This window comes from Pelophylax lessonae, assembly GCF_965119305.1.
Source record: "Pelophylax lessonae genome assembly, chromosome: 12".
Classification (NCBI taxonomy): Eukaryota; Metazoa; Chordata; class Amphibia; order Anura; family Ranidae; genus Pelophylax; species Pelophylax lessonae.
In genome coordinates, this window is record NC_138779.1 from 12,622,552 (window position 1) to 12,643,794 (window position 21,243).

Below are 21,243 nucleotides of genomic sequence, written 5' to 3' on the forward strand. Positions count from 1 at the left end.
TTACATACATGTAAGTCTTAAATGGCTAATTGGGCCCAATTTGGACATTTTGACTTAGAGGTGTACTGACTTTTGTTGCCAGCAGTTTAGACATGAATGGCTGTGTGTTGAGTTATTTTGAGGGGACAGCAAATTTACACTGTTATACAAGCTGTACACTCACTACTTTACATTGTAGCAAAGTGTCATTTCTTCAGTGTTGTCACATGAAAAGATAGAATAAAATATATAAAAAAAAAAAAATTGTGAGGGGTGTACTTACTTTTGTGACATACTGTGTGTCTCAATTGTTGCTGGTTTCAGTTTTTTTCCCCCCACAGGCCTGTTATGGTACAGCAGTGGAACATGCCGGGCAATGTGTCTCAGCACAAATTCTTACAGCATAGTTTCCTTTGGGAGAGTATGTGACAGCGTGATTTACAGGCAACAGATTGTGGGAGATGGGGGGCAGAACATTGCCACCCCAACATAAGTGCCCAAACAATTATCACCTGTTATTTTCATGAAAGCTAGCCAACTGGGTACAGGTTTTCCATGTGAGATGATAAAGCTTGTATGAGATGTTAGTGGTTGGGGTTACATCTACTTTAACAAACAATGCTTGAGTTCTTTGACTTGCAGTGTTGGGGTACATTTCTTATTTGCTCAGCCTGTGTGCAAAGCTGTGAACCAGGGATTTTTTCCCAGGGGGAACTTATCCCCTTCCCCCATCCATAGATAACCTCTGTACCCCCTGTCCACAGCTCATCTCTGCAACCCTTGTCCCCCCCCTCCCCCCATCCACAGATAACCTCTGTACCCCATGTCCACAGCTCTTCTCTGCAACTCTTGTCCCCAGGTCACTTGCCCCCTCCCCCATCCACAGATAACCTCTGTACCCCATGTCCACAGCTTTTATCTGCAACCGTTGTCCCTAGCCCCCCCCCCCCCCCATCCACAGCTAATCTTTGTACTCCATGTCCACAGCTTTTATCTGCAATTGTTGTCCCCAGCTCACTTGTCCCCCTCCCCCATCCACAGCTAACCTCTGTACCCCCTGTCCACAGCTCACTTTTCACCCCTCATCCACAGCTCACCACTTCTCTCCCTGTCCACAGCTCATCTCTGTAAAGCATGTCCACAGCTCACTTGTCCCCTCCCCCATCCACAGTTAACCTCTGTACCCCCTGTCCACAGTTCTTATCTGCAACCATTGTCCCTAGCTCCCTTGTCCCTCTCCCCCATCCACAGCCAACCTCTGTACCACAGCTCACTTTCCCCCCTTATCCACAGCTCACTTTCCCCCCTTATCCACAGCTCACTTTCCCCCCTTATCCACAGCTCACCACTTCTCTCCCTGTCCAGAGCTCATCTCTGTAACCCATGTCCACAGCTCACTTGCGCCCCCCCCCCCCCCATTATCCACAGCTCACCACAGATAACCTGTTCAAATCAGAGCTAAACTCTGCACTCCTGTGACCTCCCAGACAACCACTGCCTTTCTAAAGAAGCTGAGGGTAAAGGTGATGGACTGGCCAAGCATGTCTCCAGACCTAAACCCTATTGAGCATCTGTGAGGTATCCTCAAATGCAAATGCAGTGGCGGCTGGTGAAATTTTAAAATGGTGGGGTGCAAGACCCCGCCCTTCCATTTTGACCCCTCCCATTTCTCAGAAGCCCCACCCCTTATAGACTCCACCCATTTTGTCCCCTGTATTTTGCTTGCGTGAACAAATTCTCCCAATATATCACATATTAAGCGGTCCATCAGTACTAGTATATCCCATAATAAGGAACAGGGGCCCAATTATGGGATATACCATGAGAGACACCCTATTATGGGATACACTGACTGAGAGTGGCACAAACCCCACAGTACAAACCCCCCCCAGCACAAACCCCTCAAGCACAAACCCCACACAAACCCCACAGTACAGGCCCCCTAGCACAAACCCCACAGTACAGGCCCCCTAGCACAAACCCCACAGTACAGGCCCCCTAGCACTAATCCCACAGTACAGGCCCCCTAGCACAAATCCCACAGTACAGGCCCCCTAGCACTAATCCCTCAGTACATACCCCCTAGCACTAATCCCACAGTACAGACCCCCCTAGCACAAACCCCACAGTACAGACCCCCCTAGCACAAATCCCACAGTACAGGCCCCCTAGCACAAACCCCACAGCACAGGCCCCCTACCACAAATCCCACAGTACAGGCCCCCTAGCACAAACCCCACAGTACAGACCCCCTAGTACAAATCCCACAGTACAGACCCCCTAGCACAAAACCCCACAGTACAGGCCCCCTAGCACAAATCCCACAGTGCAGACCCCCTAGCACAAACCCCACAGTACAGACCCCCTAGCACAAATCCCACAGTACAGGCCACCTAGCACAGACCCCACAGTACAGACCCCCTAGCACTAATCCAACAGTACAGGCCCCCTAGCACAAACCCCACAGTACAGACCCCCTAGCACTAATCCCACAGTACAGACCCCCCCAGCACAAACCCCTCAAGCACAAACCCCACACAAACCCCTCAAGCACAAACCCCCCAGCACAAACCCCACAGTACAGGCCCCCTAGCACTAATCCCACAGTACAGACCCCCTGGCACTAATCCAACAGTACAGTACATGCCCCCTAGCACAAACCCCACAGTACAGACCCCCTAGCTTAAACCCCACAGTACAGGCCCCCTAGCACAAACCCCACTCTAAAGACCCCCTAGCACAAACCCCACAGTACAGACCCCCTAGCACTAATCCCACAGTACAGACCCCCCCAGCACAAACCTCTCAAGCACAAACCCCACACAAACCCCACAGTACAGGCCCCCTAGCACAAACCCCACAGTACAGGCCCCCTAGCACAAACCCCACAGTACAGACCCCCCTAGCACAAACCCCACAGTACAGACCCCCTTGCACTAATCCCACAGTACAGGCCCCCTAGCACAAACCCCACAGTACAGCCCCCCTACCACTAATCCCACAGTACAGGCCCCCTAGCACTAATCCAACAGTACAGGCCCCCTAGCACAAAACCCACAGTACAGGCCCCCTAGCACAAAAACCACAGTACAGGCCCCCTTTCAATGCAGTGACCAGCGTACATGCCCCCTTTTAATGCAGTGACCAGCGTACATGCCCCCTTTCAATGCAGTGACCAGCGTACATGTCCCCTTTCAATGCAGTGACCAGCGTACATGGTGCCCCCAATGCAGAGATCAGCGTGCTTGCCCCCAATGTAGTGACCAGCATACATGGTGCCCCCAATGCAGAGATCAGCGTGCGTGCCCCCAATGTAGTGACCAACATACATGCCCCCAATGCAGAGATCAGCGTGCGTGCCCCCAGTGTAGTGACCAGCATACGTGGTGCCCCCAATGCAGAGATCAGCGTGCGTGTCCCCTTCATAGCACCAGAACAACTGACTGACAGGACAGTGTGCGGGCCGGGCCCCCCCCCTGAGGCATCATTCACTTACCGTTACCAGGTAGCCTTCAGGTAGAGGTAGGGACGGTCACTCACTCACACTCGACTTCTTCTGCTGACTTCCAATCCGACTACGACTTCTTCTTCCGATCCGACTCGACTTCTTCTGCGGACTTCCGATCCGACTCCGTCGCCTCGCCTCAGTCAGCTCAGCCCCGACCTCAAGTCACGCGGGCGCGTCTCTCGCTCTCATGTCCTCTCTCTCTCTGCAGCGGGCGGGAACGGAAGGTGATCATGATCATGGTGGTCATGGTACATGCATGTCACAGGTGATGGTATAGGCATGTCACAGGTCATTGTAAGGGCATGTCACAGGTCATGGCACAGGTCATGACACAGGTGATGGTAAGGGCATGTCACAGGTCATGGTAAGGGCATGTCACAGGTCATGGTAAGGGCATGTCACAGGTCATGGTAAGGGCATGTCACAGGTCATGGTAAGAGCATGTCACAGGTCATGGTACGGGCATGTCACAGGTCATGGTACAGGCATGTCACAGGTCAAGGTACAGGCATGTCACAGGTCATGGTACAGGCATGTCACAGGTGATGGTATAGGCATGTCACAGGTCATGGTAAGGGCATGTCACAGGTCAGGTTACAGGTCAGGTCACAAGTCAGGTCACGGTCAGGTCACAGGTCAGGTCACAGTCATGTCATAGGTCAGGTCACAGGTCATGTCACAGTCATGTCACAGGTCAGGTCATGTCACAGTTCACAGGTCAGGTCACAGGTCATGACATAGTCAGGTCATAGTCAGGTCACAGGCATGTCACAGGTCAGGTCACAGGCATGTCACAGGTCATGTCACAGTCATGTCATAGGTCAGGTCACAGTCATGTCACAGGTCAGGTCATGTCACAGGTCAGGTCAGGTCACAGGTCAGGTCACAGTCATGTCACAGGTCAGGTCATGTCACAGGTCAGATCAGGTCACAGGTCATGTCACAGGTCATGTCACAGGCCAGGTCACAGGTCAGGTCACAGGTCATGGCATCGCGCTGCAGCGGCTTCAATCACTTACCTGCTCTCCTGGGCTGCCTGCGAGACATCCACGGCGCTGCTCCTCTCCTCGAGTCCTCTTCTTCTGATGGCGGCGGGATTCCAGGAACCGGTCCGGCGGGAAGGTGACGGTCCAGAGATCGGGCGGTGAGTGAGACCGTCCACGCCGCTGCTCCTCTCCTCCTCGAGAGTCCTCTTCTGTCTTCTCTGATGGCGGTGGGCTCTCTGGCAGTGGCAGATCTTTCTTCAGATCCGTCCGGTGGGAAGGAGATCGGGCGGTGACGGTGCGTGACTGACGCACGCACCGGCACCGCCCCCATTGCGACGTCAGCAGGGTCAGGAATCAGATGTCCTGAATGATGATTGGTCCAGGCTGGAGACTGGACCAATCACAGCCAGGATATCACGAAAGTGGGAGTGTCCTAGCACCATGACCTGCACCCAGGTGACGCCTCAGAAGGCAGCCAATCGGCGCCTCTGCGGGGTCGAAACCCCCCCCCCCCCCCCATAGCCACCACTAAGTCCGGTGACCTGTTTTTTTTTTTACTTTTTTTTTCTCTTTTTAATCTTTTTTTTCTTTCCTTTATTTGGGGGGGGGAGGCGGCGCCCCTGCGCCCCCTATGCTCAGGCCGCCTCTGCTCAAATGGAAGGTGGTGGAGCGCAAGGTCTCTAACATTCATCACCTCCGTGATGTCGTTATGGGGGAGTGGAAGAGGACACCAGTGGCAACCTGTGAAGCTCTGGTGAACTCCATGCCCAAGAGGGTTAAGGTTAAGGCAGTGCTGGAAAATAATGGTGGCCACACAAAATATTGACACTTTGGGCCAATTGTGGACATTTTTACTTAGGGGTGTACTCACTTTTGTTGCCAGCGGTTTAGACAATAATGGCTGTGTGTTGAGTTATTTTGAGGGGACAGCAAATTTACACTGTTATACAAGCTGTACACTCACTACTTTACATTGTAGCAAAGTGTCATTTCTTCAGTGTTGTCACATGAAAAGATAGAATAAAATATTTTCAAAAATGTGAGGGGTGTACTCACTTTTGTAAGATACTGTATGCCCTGTGAAAAAACACATCCTATCTGTTACCACTGTAGTGCATTTTGACAGAGGCAGGCTGAAATGAGGCTGCTGGAAATCAGTATTAAGACATAATAAAAGTTAAAAAAAAGGTACAAGCCCTTCCCCCACCCCCAAATTCCCAAAGCACTTCATCAGCTGCACTTCACATGCTTTCTCTATTATAGCTACAGCACATTAACAATATGGCTGTCTGTGACCCAACTTTTTACACTAAAGGGGTTGACTTATTCAAAAGCCACCTTATTTGCCCTTCTAAATATCTGAACATAAGGCCAGGAAGTGCATTATGTTTATTTATTCACTATGACAGTAAAATTACACATTAGTTGGGCAGGTCCATGAACCAGGAATGGGCACCTCGGACCCATGAGATACCCAAGCCTGAACCTCATTCCTAGTTAGGAGTATATACCAGACAGAATGCAGGGGTCAGGGGTATGTAATGAGTGAAGAGTTCAGGAGTCAAAACCACACAGAGTACAGGGGCCAGGAGTAGCACATAGAGTGCAATGGTGAGGAGTATAAAACTCACAGAGTATAGGGGCCAGGAGTAGCACATAGAGTGCAATGGCGAGGAGTATAAAACTCACAGAGTACTGGGGCCAGGAGTAGCACATAGAGTGCAATGGCAAGGAGTATAAAACTCACAGAGTACTGGGGCCAGGAGTAGCACATAGAGTGCAATGGCAAGGAGTATAAAACTCACAGAGTATAGGGGCTCGGAGTAAATAGAACGCAGAATGTAGGCATCAGGGCTATGTAACTATAACACATAGGCAAAAAAGACAACCAAATATTACCTCCCTCCCCCCACCAAGTACAAATCTTTATTACCCAAATATCCCCTCACTATCTCTAACCCACAATCAATAGAAATCTCTACCCCCCACCACCACCACCAAGTACAAATCTTTCCTTACCCAAAGATCCCCTTGCCCTCTCTACCCCACAATCAATAGAAATCTCTACCCCTTACCCCACCAGCACCACCAAGCACAAATCTTTCCTTACCCAAATTTCCCCTCACACTCTCTACCCCACAACCAATAAAGAGCTCTCTACCCCCCCCCAACACACACACACCAAGTACAGAAATCTCCATACTCAAAGATCCGCTCGCCCTCTCTACCCCACAACCCCCCAACACCACCACCAAGTACAAATCTTTCCTTACCCAAAGTTCCCCTCACACTCTCTACCCCACAACCAATAGAGAGCTCTCTACCCCCCCCCCCCCCCACACACACACCAAGTACAGATATCTCTTTACCCAAAGATCCCCTTACTCTCTCTACCCCACAACCAATAGTGATCTCCATCCCACCCCACTTCCTCCATGTAAATCACTCGCCAGGCCTCAGATACAGCAGCAGTTCAGAGTGAAGGGAAGTTCTCCCATTGGCTTTGTCATGTGACCAGAACAGAGGAGGAGCTTAGGGGAACCTCCCTCGGCTTTGAACTGTCAGTGGCATTGCAAGGGTGATACTTGAAATATAAAAGTAAAATAAAAAAAACGTTGGGCAACAAGGGCATTAGGAGCAAGGGCACCCAACTCTAGATTTAAATCACCTCCTCCGGGTGCCCAGCATTAGGGACACCTTTGGCAGAGGTTCCAAAAAAACTGTCAAAGGTGGGATTTTGTCTCATTTTGAAGTCATTTTTTTCTCAATAAATGTTGTGTCTCGTGGAAAAGAACTGGTGGGAAATCTTCCCAGTGGACACACATAGTAACGAAAACCAGCGGTTTTAATTATTCCTCACGCTATCCAAAACAAGAACAAAAGGTTTAGACTGGAGTTCCACTTAAAGCATAGATACAGTGTAAACGTGAAATTAGGGTACGTGAAATTAGGGTACGTGAAATTAGGGTACGTGAAATTAGGGTACGTGAAATTAGGCTCCACTCACCTTTACAGTGTAAACATGAGTGGAGCCACAACAGGACAAGAATTGTCTAAGGATCACCCGGTCAAAATAAAGGGAAAAGCCCTGAAAAAAAAAGAAAAATGCAACCACTAAATCTAAGGGTCGGTGAACTGCAATATATTAAATTTTAGTTTTTGAGTTTTACAATGCCCTAGGGGGCACATTTCCCTGACCAAAGCACCTGCAATGACTGAATAAAAATACAAAGAAACAACTTGAATCACATTACTTGCAGTTTATTATATGTAAAAGAACAGAAAAAAGTACAGGGTGCGCTCTCCAGTAATACAAAATATCGATATATTGTCTACTCCATTACCATGCTTACAGTACAATAAATACACAATAAATAGCTCAGGTATAAGGTAGACACCTCAAAGCCAAAAAAGCAGGATATCAGCACTGTACAAAATGAGAGATAATAAGGACGCATAGCGGCAAGGTTATCTTAGGTAGCGTTATATATAATGCAGCCAACACCATCCACAGAAAAAGAATTATATACAAGATTCCTTCATAACTTCTCTCTGCTGAGAGCATTGGGGTTGACGTTATGACAAAGTCTCATGGTGCCGGGATGGTCGGTTCTCGGAGGATTTACATCATCTTCATCAAGATCCAGGAGAAGATCAGAGCAGACAAAGTCCAAGGCATGGAGAAACCTGGAAGAACACACAAGAGATATTAGGAATGGAGCGGGAAGGGCTTCATCTTTCTATGGAAGATCTTCTGTTCAGTCCTAAATTTTCATTGTAGTTGCAGTCTGATGAAAGTCAACTTTTATACCAGATTGTGACATTGTGAGAATTGAAACTGTATGTCCAACCAAAACTTTTTGTCTTTTAAATTTTTGAATAGTGTGGTGGCATTAGAGAGATTTACCCTTCTATACTGTCAAGGAGACGACCGTTTTACCAGATTGGAAGTGAGGGAAAATCTGCTACAAGGAAACAGACAGCAATAACAAAGCTAATAGTTTTATTGACCTTTCCTTACTCTACTTAAAAAATTATATATATATATATTTCTGTCCAGGGCTGCTGTTAGAAATCGCGGGGCCCCATACAGACTACCTGGCAGGGCCCCCCATGAAAATATTAAAGATATATTTAGCTAAAATTACAACAAAATCACTATTATCAGACACAAATATAACATAACTCACATAATTCCTGCTAAATCTAAAAAAAAAAAACTATGTTAAATAAAAAAGAAGATGAGAAAAATATACAGGCTGGGCAGTTGGAGCTCAGTGATCAGAGAGACAGAGAGAGAGAAACAAAGTTACAAACAAACTCCTGAGCAGAGATGACATTAGAGCCAGTGCTGGGAGGGGGGCCACACAAGGGAGGGGGATTAGTGAGGGACGACTATCTCTTTCTCAACAGATACAAGCTGATAGCAGGGAGAGGGACAGATCAGATTCAGGTGCTGGAGGAAGATTTCTGTATTTGTTGTCCATCACTAATCCCCCTCTCTGTGTGGGCCCCCCTGTGTGCTCTGGCCCCCTACAAGAGGGCTGGTGGTCCCCCCCTATCAGCGGCCCTGTTTCTGTCTGTGTTGCTGTTGTAGATTTGCTCTCACTTCCTGTTTGGTGAAACCGTTGTCACTGGGACAGTAAACAAAGGGAAATTTCTCTAACATATCCCAAGATGCTGATAGAAGGGGTTCTTATCCATCCTGACCAGTGCTTGAAGTGGCCCAAAAGAAGTGCCGGTACTCTATTATAGCCTATACATTTTGTCGCCACCCCCACCCCACATCAGGGTCCCCACAGAGCACCCCCCCCCCTGGCCTGGGCTGGGACTCCGGAGCAGGGGGACTCACTGGTGGTGACTGGTCTGGCTCTGGAGTGGGAAATATTCTTGGGGGGGGCCAATTGAGGGCGCAGATGTCCAAAATGAGGGTACTGGTACGCTAAGGTGTACAGAGAGGTGGTGATATGCTCAAGAGCCATATTTGGAAGTGGCGGTAGTGAGTACCAGTGCATACTGGCCCACTTAAAGCACTGATCCTGACTATTTCCAAAGCTAAAAAAAAAAAAAAATCGACTAGATATACATTTCAATACAGAGATCCTCTCTCCACTTCCAGTGAGGGGAATACATACAACCCCAAAAATATTTAATACAGAATATACATCTATGATTTTGGTGTCACAGAACATTATGCATTTTCTAAAGACAGCACAATAGAAGCTGTTTGCCTTCAGACTGTCTCTTTCTAATTGAAAGTCTCAGTCAGTGCTGATAACCCCACAATCTAATGCTTTTATAATAAACCTAATATCAAAATATATTTAGATAAATGCTAAATGTATGTATAGATACGTAGGGATGGATAATAATGCTTAGTCATTGTCATTGCTAGAATTAGGCAGATGAAATGGGGGGGGGGATTCGAAATTTTACATATCTCTTTGGGTGAGTTTAATATTTTTGTGGTTAATAACAGGAATCTGCAAAGGCTGAGAAAGAGACAATATTGTTGCTTAGTATTGTTTTTAATGCAAGCAGTGTAAATATCTAAATGCACCCTGGTATCAACCTCTTGCAGTCCCTGTACAGCAGGGCTGGAGTGAGAGGAAGAAACAGCACAAGCGCTGGATACCAGTGAACAGGGAGATGACCTAATCAGTGTTCTACTGCTCCTTCAATGCCCAATCAGCAGACTGGGGGTGGGGAAAGGACACCACTGTATTCCAAGATGTAACAGAGAACGTGGTGTCATCCTCCTGGGCTTTGCTGTGTGGCAATGCTGTGCAAACCTCAGGACAAAAATACAAATCCTTTGACAGGTAATATGGTTCCCCTGGAAATTTAGATGGTTTGCTGGAATTTAGCTTTAACCCCTTTATACTGGTGGAAGCTTTAAATGGGTCCTGATGCCCAAAAGCCTTTAGGAGGGTCTCCTGATCATGCTGCACTGTAGTTGGCTGCACAGTGCTGACATCATCCGGGGCCAATCCTACCAACTGCCGATTATCAGCAGTTGACTGTGAGCTGTTGGTGACAGCTCAGTCACAGTTCTGGGGGTACTGATGGAGCGCTCCTCAAACAAGACAGTGTTGCATATATGCAGGGGCTGGATGTTGAGGTCTACCAGCCCTGCCCCCACATATAAGTGTATTGTTGCTGTAAAGGAGTTGAACATGTTTAGCTACACCACGTTAAACCATTAACATTTTCCATGTAAGAGATTACTCACCTCTAGCAGAACCGTTTTCTAAATAGTAACTGGCGTCAGCTGGAAATAGAGAAAAACATATCTGTTAATTGGAGACCTCAACCGGACTGATACTCATTCTTCTGGATATATCGTATGATATTCACATTCACTGCAGGCTGAAATAATTGTGTAGTGATCACCATAGAAGTGAAAGCGTTTGTAATATCTGACAATAAATCCTAATAATGGACAATTTGCTTCTTTTTCGTCTGGTAAATATACGGGACACACAGAGCAATTTTATTAGAATGGTAAAGGGTTGGAACCTCTGCAGGCTTTTACTGCTTTGTCCCCTCTGGGAAGTTTCTCCTTACTTCCTGGTCAGGTGACAGATGTCAGACAGAACAGGAGGTGAGGGAAAATCCCCCCAAAAAGAACAAAGACAGCATTTAAAAATTGTCAGAAGCTTTAACCCTTTTCCCACATTATTCAAAACAAAAAAGAAAAGAAAGTTGGGATTTATTATATGTGACTGAAGGAACACAGAAAATTACTGTAACAAAACTATGACCATGAGATGACTTACATGCATCCAAATAGATTCTGACGCTTCCTGCAATGTCCTGGGATCTAGCAGCTTTGGATTTAGAGATGCAGGTCTGTAAGGAAATAAAAGAAATTCAACAGAGATTCCAGACAAGTGAAATCGATGAAGAAACTGCAAATGCTAAAGTCACTGCGCCCCCTTCATGTTCCTCTATCTGTGTTATCCGTACAATGGAAACAGTGGAGAATGCGGGCACACCAGGTTCTTTCATCACTCCAATGGTGAGACTTCCCTGGAATAGTTTGCACTTCCCCCTCCACATTGGTTTCAGTCTCTCTGAGCCATATTCCCCAATGACCTATTTATTCTACATTGTAACGGAGCAGCATGACACTATCAATTGTCTTTGTTAGGGATGGGCATGACTCCATCAATTGTCTTTGTTAGGGATGGGCATGACACCATCAATTGTCTTTGTTAGGGATGGGCATGGCACCATCAATTGTCTTTGTTAGGGATGGGCATGGCACCATCAATTGTCTTTGTTAGGGATGAGCATGGCACCATCAATTGTCTTTGTTAGGGATGGGCATGACTCCATCAATTGTCTTTGTTAGGGATGGGCATGACACCATCAATTGTCTTTGTTAGGGATGGGCATGGCACCATCAATTGTCTTTGTTAGGGATGAGCATGGCACCATCAATTGTCTTTGTTAGGGATGGGCATGACTCCATCAATTGTCTTTGTTAGGGATGGGCATGACTCCATCAATTGTCTTTGTTAGGGATGGGCATGACTCCATCAACTGTCTTTGTTAGGGATGAGCATGAAACCATCAATTGTCTTTGTTAGGGATGAGCATGACACAATCAATTGTCTTTCTTAGGGATGAGCATGACACCATCAATTGTCTTTGTTAGGGGTGACCATGGCACCATCAATTGTCTTTGTTAGGGATGAGCATGGCACCATCAATTGTCTTTGTTAGGGATGACCATGACACCAACAATTGTCTTTGTTAGGGATGAGCATGACACCATCAATTGTCTTTGTTAGGGATGACCATGACACCAACAATTGTCTTTGTTAGGGATGACCATGACACCAACAATTGTCTTTGTTAGGGATGAGCATGACACCATCAATTGTCTTTGTTAGGGATGAGCATGACACCATCAATTGTCTTTGTTAGAGATTAGCATGGCACCATCAATTGTCTTTGTTAGGGATAGGCTTGGATTTAGGGTGAACTCTAGCTCATCCCATGCTATGGCTGCAGCAGATGGGCAGAACTGTGAATTATGGTGGCGGTATCTCAATATCAAAAGTCAGCATATGATTTAATGTATCACTTTTGTGTGGAGTTGGCCACTAATTCAGCTATCATGCTCATTACACACAGCAATGTTCCTCCTGCTTGGTTTGCAAAGCAGCAGCAGATCAGGTAGTCATCTGGTATCTTTAGGTTTGGTGGTGTGCATTTCTATTTCTTTTTTTTTTTCTTCATTTTTGGTCCATAAACTCATCCAATAAGGTCATGCAATGATTAGAAAGCCAACTTTTGAGATTTGGGCAGCACAGGGGATGGATGGTTAGCACTCTTGTTTTGTAGCGCTGGGGACCTCAACTTCCCAAATAGGACAATATCTGCATGGGGTTTGCCTGTTCTGCTTGGGTGGGTTTCCTCCAATTACGTGCTGGTAGAATAATTGTCTCCTGTCTAAATTGGCCCTAATATGTGTGCAAGATAGGGACCTTAGATTGTAAGATCTGTAAGGGCAGGGACTGCTGCGATTGTACAGTATGGAAAGCACTGGCGCTATTTAAATATCTCTAACTATAAATAAATCTTAATGACCTAAATGCAATTTCCAGGAAATCACGTTACATAGAGATCAATGGTAATGCTTTCAAACATGACCTAAAACACACATTTTCCTGCAATGCACTGTAGCCAAAAGCACATAAGAGTGAATGACGCCTAAAATTGCCCCACTTTAGCAGACCTCAGTGAATGGGCATGTAGACTTTCATGTAATACCCACCACTCTTATGTGTAAGAACCCAGGTGGCCCCTCATTACTCAGAAGACTCTAAGATAATTGCAGTGCTGTGACAAATCCATCCAGCACCCAGGGAAAATGGGGCAAAACCTGCACCCCTTACCTTCCCTTAGGGTTAGGGCCAAGGCATCCAAATCCCTGCAATAAAACATTGCACCCAGGACAGTCGCCCCTCCAACCCATCCTTTATCCCATCCCTGAATAATTGTGTGTACATATGGCCGGGTCAATGAGATCTGAGGTCTGATTACCAGGAGGAAGGGCAAATTGGTATACATACTTCAATATTGGACCACTAAAGCTTTAATCAAATGCTTTTTCTAACCCCCAAACCTACCACCCTCAGGCTGGCTGCACCTCATCAAGGCCAAGAGAGTGCCTGGGGCTCTTTGGACCAGTGGGACAATTGGGAAGTTGACTGTTTTGCCCATATGGCTAAAGAATCTCTAACTTCTTCTCCAGGTACAGAAATCACAGAACACCCTCTATGTGTATATTGAGACTTACCGTGGTACAATCAGTAGTGCAGAGTGCAAGATCGGCATAGAGATAGACGTTGCTAGAACTGGCAATCTTGAAGACCTTCATAGCAAACCGAGATTCAGTGGCATTTCCATTCTTCACCACCGTTAGCTGGTCAGTAGATACATCGCTAGCTGGGCACCTGGATACAGAAACCATATATCAATTTTTTTACTGTAAGCTAAAGATTGGAACACATTACTGGCACATACTATTAGAGCTGTGTTCATTATAATATAAATATATATATATATATATATATATATGTATATATATATATATATATATATATTACCAAAAGTATTGGGACACCTGCCTTTACACGCAATGGCATCCCAGTCTTAGTCCGTAGGGTTCAATATTGAGTTGGCCCACCCTTTGCAGCTATAACAGCTTCAACTCTTCTGGGAAGGCTGTCCACAAGGTTTAGGAGGGTGTCTATGGGAATGTTTGACCATTCTTCCAGAAGCGCATTTGTGAGGTCAGGTACTGATGTTGGAGTCTACGCTCGTACTCATCCCAAAGGTGTTCGATTAGGTTGAGGTCAGGACTCTGTGCAAGACAGTCAAGTTCCTCCACCCCGATATAGTTTATGTATATATGGCCAGCATTCATTATAATATATATATATATATATATATATATATATATATACAGTATATATACAGGGCTTTCATTTCCGAAAAAAGGTGCAGGAACTCAACCACAATCCTTACAAGTGATAGTGGTGAGCAGGGAGCAGAGGGCCTGAGCCAAAGGTGTTCCACCAAGTTCCAGCTGAAAAAAAGCCCTGTATATATATATATATATATATATATATATATATATATACAGTAGATCAGTGGTCCTCAACTCCGGTCCTCGGGGCCCACTAACAGGCCAGGTTTGCAAGATAACTAAATTACATCACAGGTGATCTCATTTGCTGCTCAGTGATTCCAGTATTCCTGTTAATGGGCCCCGAGGACCACTGCTGTAGATGACCAATACATGGCATGTGTTAATTTTTAGTTTCTGTTACTCGAGTCAGAATCAAAGTCTTCAATATACATTTTAATTGGTGGAATCTTTGTGCCATACACAAGAAATGAATACATGTGACCCATATTTCTACAAAGCTCAGACCTACTCACAATTTTCTCCCTAAGGTGTTTTTCCATTGAGACAAAGGAAATGCATCAAAACATATGTTAATAAATGTTTTGCGCTATGTTAAATACAGCACGCTCCATTTTCGCCCAACGAACACATTGCTGTGAACTGGGCCTGTAGGAAACAATGGATTGTCAATGCGTTGGGTTTGATTTGATCAAAACAGCCCCTCACGTGTGGGCTTTTAAATGGGCTTAGGGTTAGCAAAAAAAAAAAAGCATTGAAATTTTGTATCATTTTGAGAGCTCTGTATTTCTAAGCTTTTTTTTTTATAATTAATGTACAGTGTCATCCTCTGTTGGGTATTTATTGCTTATTGTCTCTGGGAAATTCATGCACAAAGATTGTTGGATTGTTCACCAATCACCACAATTGAGTGCAGCACCTCTGCATATACCCAAGTTCCTGAAGCCCTAATAAGGGCGGACTCCTTAGCACCCTGAAATGCGTTGGCTTTTCTTTTGTCACTTTCCATTTTCCACACCTAATCCCTTCTCGGGGCTTGTATAGAGGAAATATGCCCCCCTCATGTCCAAAAAACTCTCCAGTGAGGACATAGAGAGCAAGGGGTGTGGTGAAGAGTAAGAACCTCTTGTCAGGTATTGACTGTCTTGAAGACCCCCATTTTCCCAATTCCAGTCCTGGTGTCCCCAGTATGAATCAGTAAGAAGAAAGTGCTTAAAGAGGTTAAGGGGATATATTATTCTGTGAATTATTAGTGAATTATTTCGGTAGTCAAAGGGGTTGATTTACTAAAGACAAATAGCCCGTGCACTGCAAGTGTAGTTGCTGTAGATCTGAGGGGGAACTTGCAAGAAAAATAAAAAAACAGCTTTTTCACATTAATGAATGATAGAATTCAGCGGAGCTTCCCCTTAGATCTAGCGCAACCGCACTTGCAGTCAGGGCTGCCATTAGAAATCACAGGGCCCCGTACAGCCTACCTGACAGCCCCCCCCCTCCCCTCCACAACGAATATATCAAGACAATATTTTTACTAAAATACACTAAAATCATTATTAGCGTAACACAAACATGACAGAGAATTCAAAGAAGAAAAAAATGTATAATTGTTTTTTTATAAATATTTTTTTATTTTACAGTTTTTTAAAATTATTTATTACAATGTTTAATGTTTATTTTTTTTACAATTTGTCTTTTTTTTACAGGACAGTGAAGCCTGCAGCAGGGGGGCACACGGGGGGGGGGGTGGTCAGAGGCAGGCAGAACAGGGAGGGGGGATCAGTGTTGGAGAAGCAATTACAGCAATGATGCCCTGTGTCTGTGTCTCTCCCTGCAGCAGCTAAAACTGGCTTGCAGCTGCTGCAGAGAGCCGTACAGGGCTTCCTTCTGAAATTGCCCCTCTGCTCAACGGCACTGATTCCTTGTGCTGTTGGGGCCCCCCTGTGTGTCCGGGCCCCAGTGGCGGCTGGTGCTCCATTGGCTGGGGGGGGGCGGCAGACGGACCACACCATACCCCCCCTGGACCACACCAGCTCCAGCCCACACACCATACCACCCCCCCCCCCCTTCGCCAGCTCACTCACCCTGGACTGACGTGGAGGGCAGGCAGCGGCGGCAGCGGCTTCCCCTGTGTCTCCTCCCTCCTTCTCCTTGGCCAATAGCATGGCTTCTTCTTTCGGTCAATCGGGAAACGGGTCTCAGGACCCGCTTCCTGATCTGCTAAGAGGAGAATCAGTGTGATAATAGCGAGTATTCATTCGCTAACTGGGTGGGCTAAGGGCGCAGTGCTTTGCGCCCTGAGCCCATCCTTTTTTTAAGCCTATTAAAGCCTCTGGCTCTAATCACGTGCTTCAAAAAAAAAAAAAACCCCATTGGAATCCATGCGTCCGGCGCCCTGCATGTAGATTAGGGTGCCAGACGCATGGATAGGCGGAGCGGTGCGCCTGTGCCCCCAATGGACGGGCTGCCACTGCCGGGCCCCCTACAGGAGGACTGGTGGTCCTCCCCTATCAGCGGCCCTGCTGGCAGTGCACAGTATATTTGCCTTTAGTAAATCAACATCAAAGTGTACAAAGATCACACAGCTTTGCTAACCAGCGTACTGTGTACTTACCCGTTCTGAAGAAGATAGTACTTGATGGAGCTTGATTCGGTAGGAGAGGCATAAATATTCACCACTTTGAGTTTAAAGCTGTTCACATCCAGATCCGGTATGACCACTGAAATGTAGACAGTATCCTCCACTGTCAGGGTGTCAGAATCAGAGAGCTGGGTCAAGAACTGATCTTTAAAGGCCATCATTACGGCTACATAACTTGCATTTCCTGTAGGGCCGCTTATTACTGAGCTCCTGGAAAATAAACACACAACAGAAGGTTACCTACCTAGAAACCCTTGTAGGTATGTGGCCATGCATCTATGCTATTATACAGGACTGAAATATTTGCACTAAGGATAAAGAAAGAGCAAACCTATTAGATATCTTCTTCAGCTCTGTGTATACTGGTGGAGGAGGTGAAATTGTTGTACACTTTCAAATGCACCACAAAGGTTTAAAATTAATTTGGTTAAGAATTAGGCCAATAAAGGCATTTTTCAAAAGAGATGTATAGCCAAACCTTTTTTTTTGTCCATACTTCTTTTGTGGGTGACAGGGGTGCACTTACTTTTGCTCTCCTGTGACCCAGAGTCAGCTGATAGTGGGCTATTGCCAGATAGCGACTCTGGGCTCTGGAAGGATCAAAAACACTAATGTCAGGATCCACTTGGTTGTCACATTGACAACTTGCTCCGCCTCTTAATGCACGGCTGAGAGTCAGAGTCAGCAGCACCCGCCCCCTTCCCTGCCCAGTGCTCTAGTGAGTGCTGGAGGGGCAGATTAGAGAGCGGTGACTGACAGTCACTGCTCTTTGCTCCAAGCAGACCGAGAACTTTTTAAATCCATATGTCTCCTTCAAATGACCTTGTCAGTTTGGAAACAAAAATTGAGAAGAAATGTACCTCCAATAGAAGAGCTTTCATACTCCACCAAACTCTTCAATATTTAACATTTTTGGAAGTATGCCTGTGTCTCCCAGCACATGCCATGGTTCCTTCTCTGACACCAATGTCACTGCAGCACTCAGCAGAGTCACAGGGTGAGGTGGAAGGAACCATGCAATGTGTCAGGGGACACACAAGCATTGAATGCCAAAGAATCTGATGGAGGCTGCAGCAGTGAAGCAGAAGGAAGGGAGGAGACACAGGTTATGAAGACTCTTCTATTGCAGGGACATTTCCTCTTGATTTGACAGGGTCGCTTGGAAACACTTGGCATGGATGGCTTACACCAGTGATGGTTAACCTTTTTCACCCCAGATGTTTTGGAACTTAATTTCCCATGATGCTCATGCACTCTGCAGTGTAGTTGAGTATCATGGGAAATGTAGTTCCAAAACATTTGGAGTGCCAAGGTTTGCCATCACTGGCTTACACCCATGTGTCCTCAGAGAGCTGAGCTCAGTTATATCTAAGCTTTTGCTTATAATTTATTGAGGCTTGGTGCAAGGCCAGATCGTGGGTGTCAGGCGGCAATCAGAGCCACCTGACCCGTACATCGGATTCCCCTCTAATGAGCGGGGGCAGGAGCCTGCATAGCCGCAGGCACGTGACCGACGTAGCCCTACGTTGGTTTGCCTGGGAGAGCCACCCTGCCGCAGTATATAGGCTGCGTGTGGTCGGCAACCAGTTAAGGACCATTTACACAAGAGTATGGGCGAAAATACAATATCATTAGAGATAGTCACCATGGATTCCTGAAAGACCAACATTATGTAATAATAATTACCCAATCACTGGGTGCAGAGTCACATTAAGAGTGACATTCATAAGCAGCGGGAAAGAGCAGGAAACATTCACGGCAACGTCATTTGTTATTCGGATTGGATCCGTCTCGGCAAAAAGATACAGCTGATTACTGTATGTGACATGGGATGAATTTACCTGTAGAGAGAGGAAGCACATAAGTCATAAATCAGGGTCAGAAAACTCCCTGCCATACAGTAATCTGCACAATAGCAAATAGTTACTATTAATGTCATTGCATTATCTGACCAGTCAAAAAGGAAGCTTTTCCTGCAGTATTCAGTATTCAAGATCTCCCCTGCAGTACTTTTTTGCCATTTGATGTGCTCACTCTGATGGGCGGTATCATTTGACCCATTTTCTCTGAGCCCAAAGCCCCCCCCCCACCTCCAGCCTGTGACTGGACAGTGAAAGGAGAAGCAGAAGACTGATGAGCTCATCTCTCTGTTCTCCTATTTGTCAGCACATGAAATAACTGGCTATTTGAGTTGTTCTCTTTCTCCCAGCCTGCATTGTACAGGGACTGTGAGGCTGAAACCAAATCCCATTGAGGTACTTATACAGCTTGTATTTAAAAAAATAATCATTTAATGATGAAAATAAATATAGAGTTGTGTTACTTGTGTCTTATATCTACCCAAAGTCCAGCTTCTGTTTGTAGGTGTCTCCAGGGCCGCTGATAAGGCAGTACAGCCAGCCGTCCTGTACTGGGCCCAGGCCTCACCAGTTCAAAGGGGGGGGGGGGGCAGGCACTTGCCAAGAAGGAGGGCCAGTAGTTCTTCCTTCTTGCTGACACGAGAGACTCTTGTGCAGTGCTTCCGGCTTCTACTTTTCTTTTCGTTCTCGAGCTACACTGTAGGGGGATCTGTTCTAGTATCTCTGCCCCCTTCTCCCTGCTGTGTGGGACCCCTGTGTGCCCTTTCCCCCCCCCCCCCGCAATGCTGCTTTTTTACCTCCACTCCTCAGACCCCCGGCAGCTGCTGAGGGCACATAGGCGGATTATTTCAGGATGGTGACTGGGGGAGGGGCTCACTATCCTGAATGAAAACACCATCCTGAATGAAAACACCATCCTGAATGAACACAGTAAGCGATCAGTGCCCTTTTCCCCCACAGTGCTTCTGTTTTCCCTCCTCTCCTCAGCCCCCCAGCAGCTGCTGAGGGCACACAGGTGGGTTGTTTCAGGATGGTGAGTGGGGGAGGGGGGGCTCACTATCCTGAATGAACACACCATCCTGAATGAACACAGTAAGCGATCAGTGCCCTTTTGCCCCACAGTGCTGCTGTTTTCCCTCCTCTCCCCCAACAGCTGCTGAAGGCACACAGGCGGGTTATTTCAGGATGGTGAATGGGGGAGGGGGGGCTCACTATCCTGAATGAACACACCATGCTGAATGAAACAATGAGAAATCAGTGCCGATCACTCACTGTGGGGTGCAGATATTGCCTCTATGCTGCAAATCACTTGAATTAGTCTTGTTCGATGGGGTATAATTTCTGCCATGGTTGCAAAGCATAGTATTGGGGGCGTTGCCTTTTAGCAAATCTTGTTTGATATTTTTGGAGTAGGGGGGCCCTGTCAAGTAAGCTGTATGGGGCCCCCCCGTGATTTCTATCAGCAGCCCTGGGTGTCTCCTTTAACTATACAACTGCTAAAGAGACATCCATGTATGTGCACCCTCAGCTTAGGCTGTGTGTGTCTTTTCAAACACAAAGCACATTGCAAGCCACGCCCCTGCTTCCTCCTCCCAGGCTGCTGCAGGAGCCAATCACACCCTTCCCTCACTATCTTCTCTACAACCAGGATTCAGTTCAGGGAATGGGGCAGACTTGGAAGACCCAGTGAAAGTGAAGGAACACCAGGTATATAGAGGGTAAAACAGTCAATGACAAGGGTTCTAAACCTTCTCTATTCCATTCAAACCCTAAATTATAACATTTTTGTCTATACATAATTTTATTGTTTTGTTTTAACTTCTCTTGTATAAGAAACAGTCAGACCGTGCCAGGAGAACTTACTGCAGGAACTGTGTTACAGACAGAACTTGTCAATGGATGATGAATGGTCATCTCCGATTTTGCACCCACAACCTCCCTTACTGCGAAACAACCAGAGTCGGTGCCGTTCAGCCTTATATCGGACGTATTATAACCTTGTGCTTCCAACCAACATTTTGACACTTGTATATTGAACTTTACTCCAGTACAAGTTAGATTTGGAGATGGAAGGCTTCCTGAAAAAAGAATAAAGTCATTCAGCATTTCTGAGATGAGAAGGTGATGGTGATGGTGACATGCTTGATGTACATTATACACTATAGGGGTTTTCTATATATACCCACTTTAGGGTGGCAAGAGGGACCAGGGACTGGAGAGAAAGCTGCCATAAAGGCAAAGAGTTGAATCACAATAAAACTTCCAGTTTACATACAAAACACTGACTGTTGATGGTCAGTATAGCGTCCCCTTACATTGGTGGTCAA

At 46.3% G+C, this 21,243-nt stretch overlaps 1 protein-coding gene and 1 long non-coding RNA gene across 2 annotated transcripts in view; one reads left to right on the plus strand and one right to left on the minus strand.

Annotated features, from left to right (window-relative positions):
• LOC309567853 overlaps window positions 1-21,243 on the plus strand; it is a 1,051,047-nt gene that overhangs the window by 731,912 nt on the left and 297,892 nt on the right. The gene's annotated exons all lie outside the window — the stretch shown is intronic.
• LOC309568239 (uromodulin-like) overlaps window positions 1-21,243 on the minus strand; it is a 51,544-nt gene that overhangs the window by 26,296 nt on the left and 4,005 nt on the right. Inside the window, exons 3-6 of the mRNA XM_082273905.1 lie at window positions 20,780-20,994; window positions 18,744-18,898; window positions 17,031-17,267; window positions 13,787-13,943 (exon numbers count right to left, since the gene is read on the minus strand). Coding sequence (XP_082130031.1) covers window positions 13,787-13,943; window positions 17,031-17,267; window positions 18,744-18,898; window positions 20,780-20,994 — 764 coding nt within the window. The remainder of the gene's footprint in view (window positions 1-13,786; window positions 13,944-17,030; window positions 17,268-18,743; window positions 18,899-20,779; window positions 20,995-21,243) is intronic.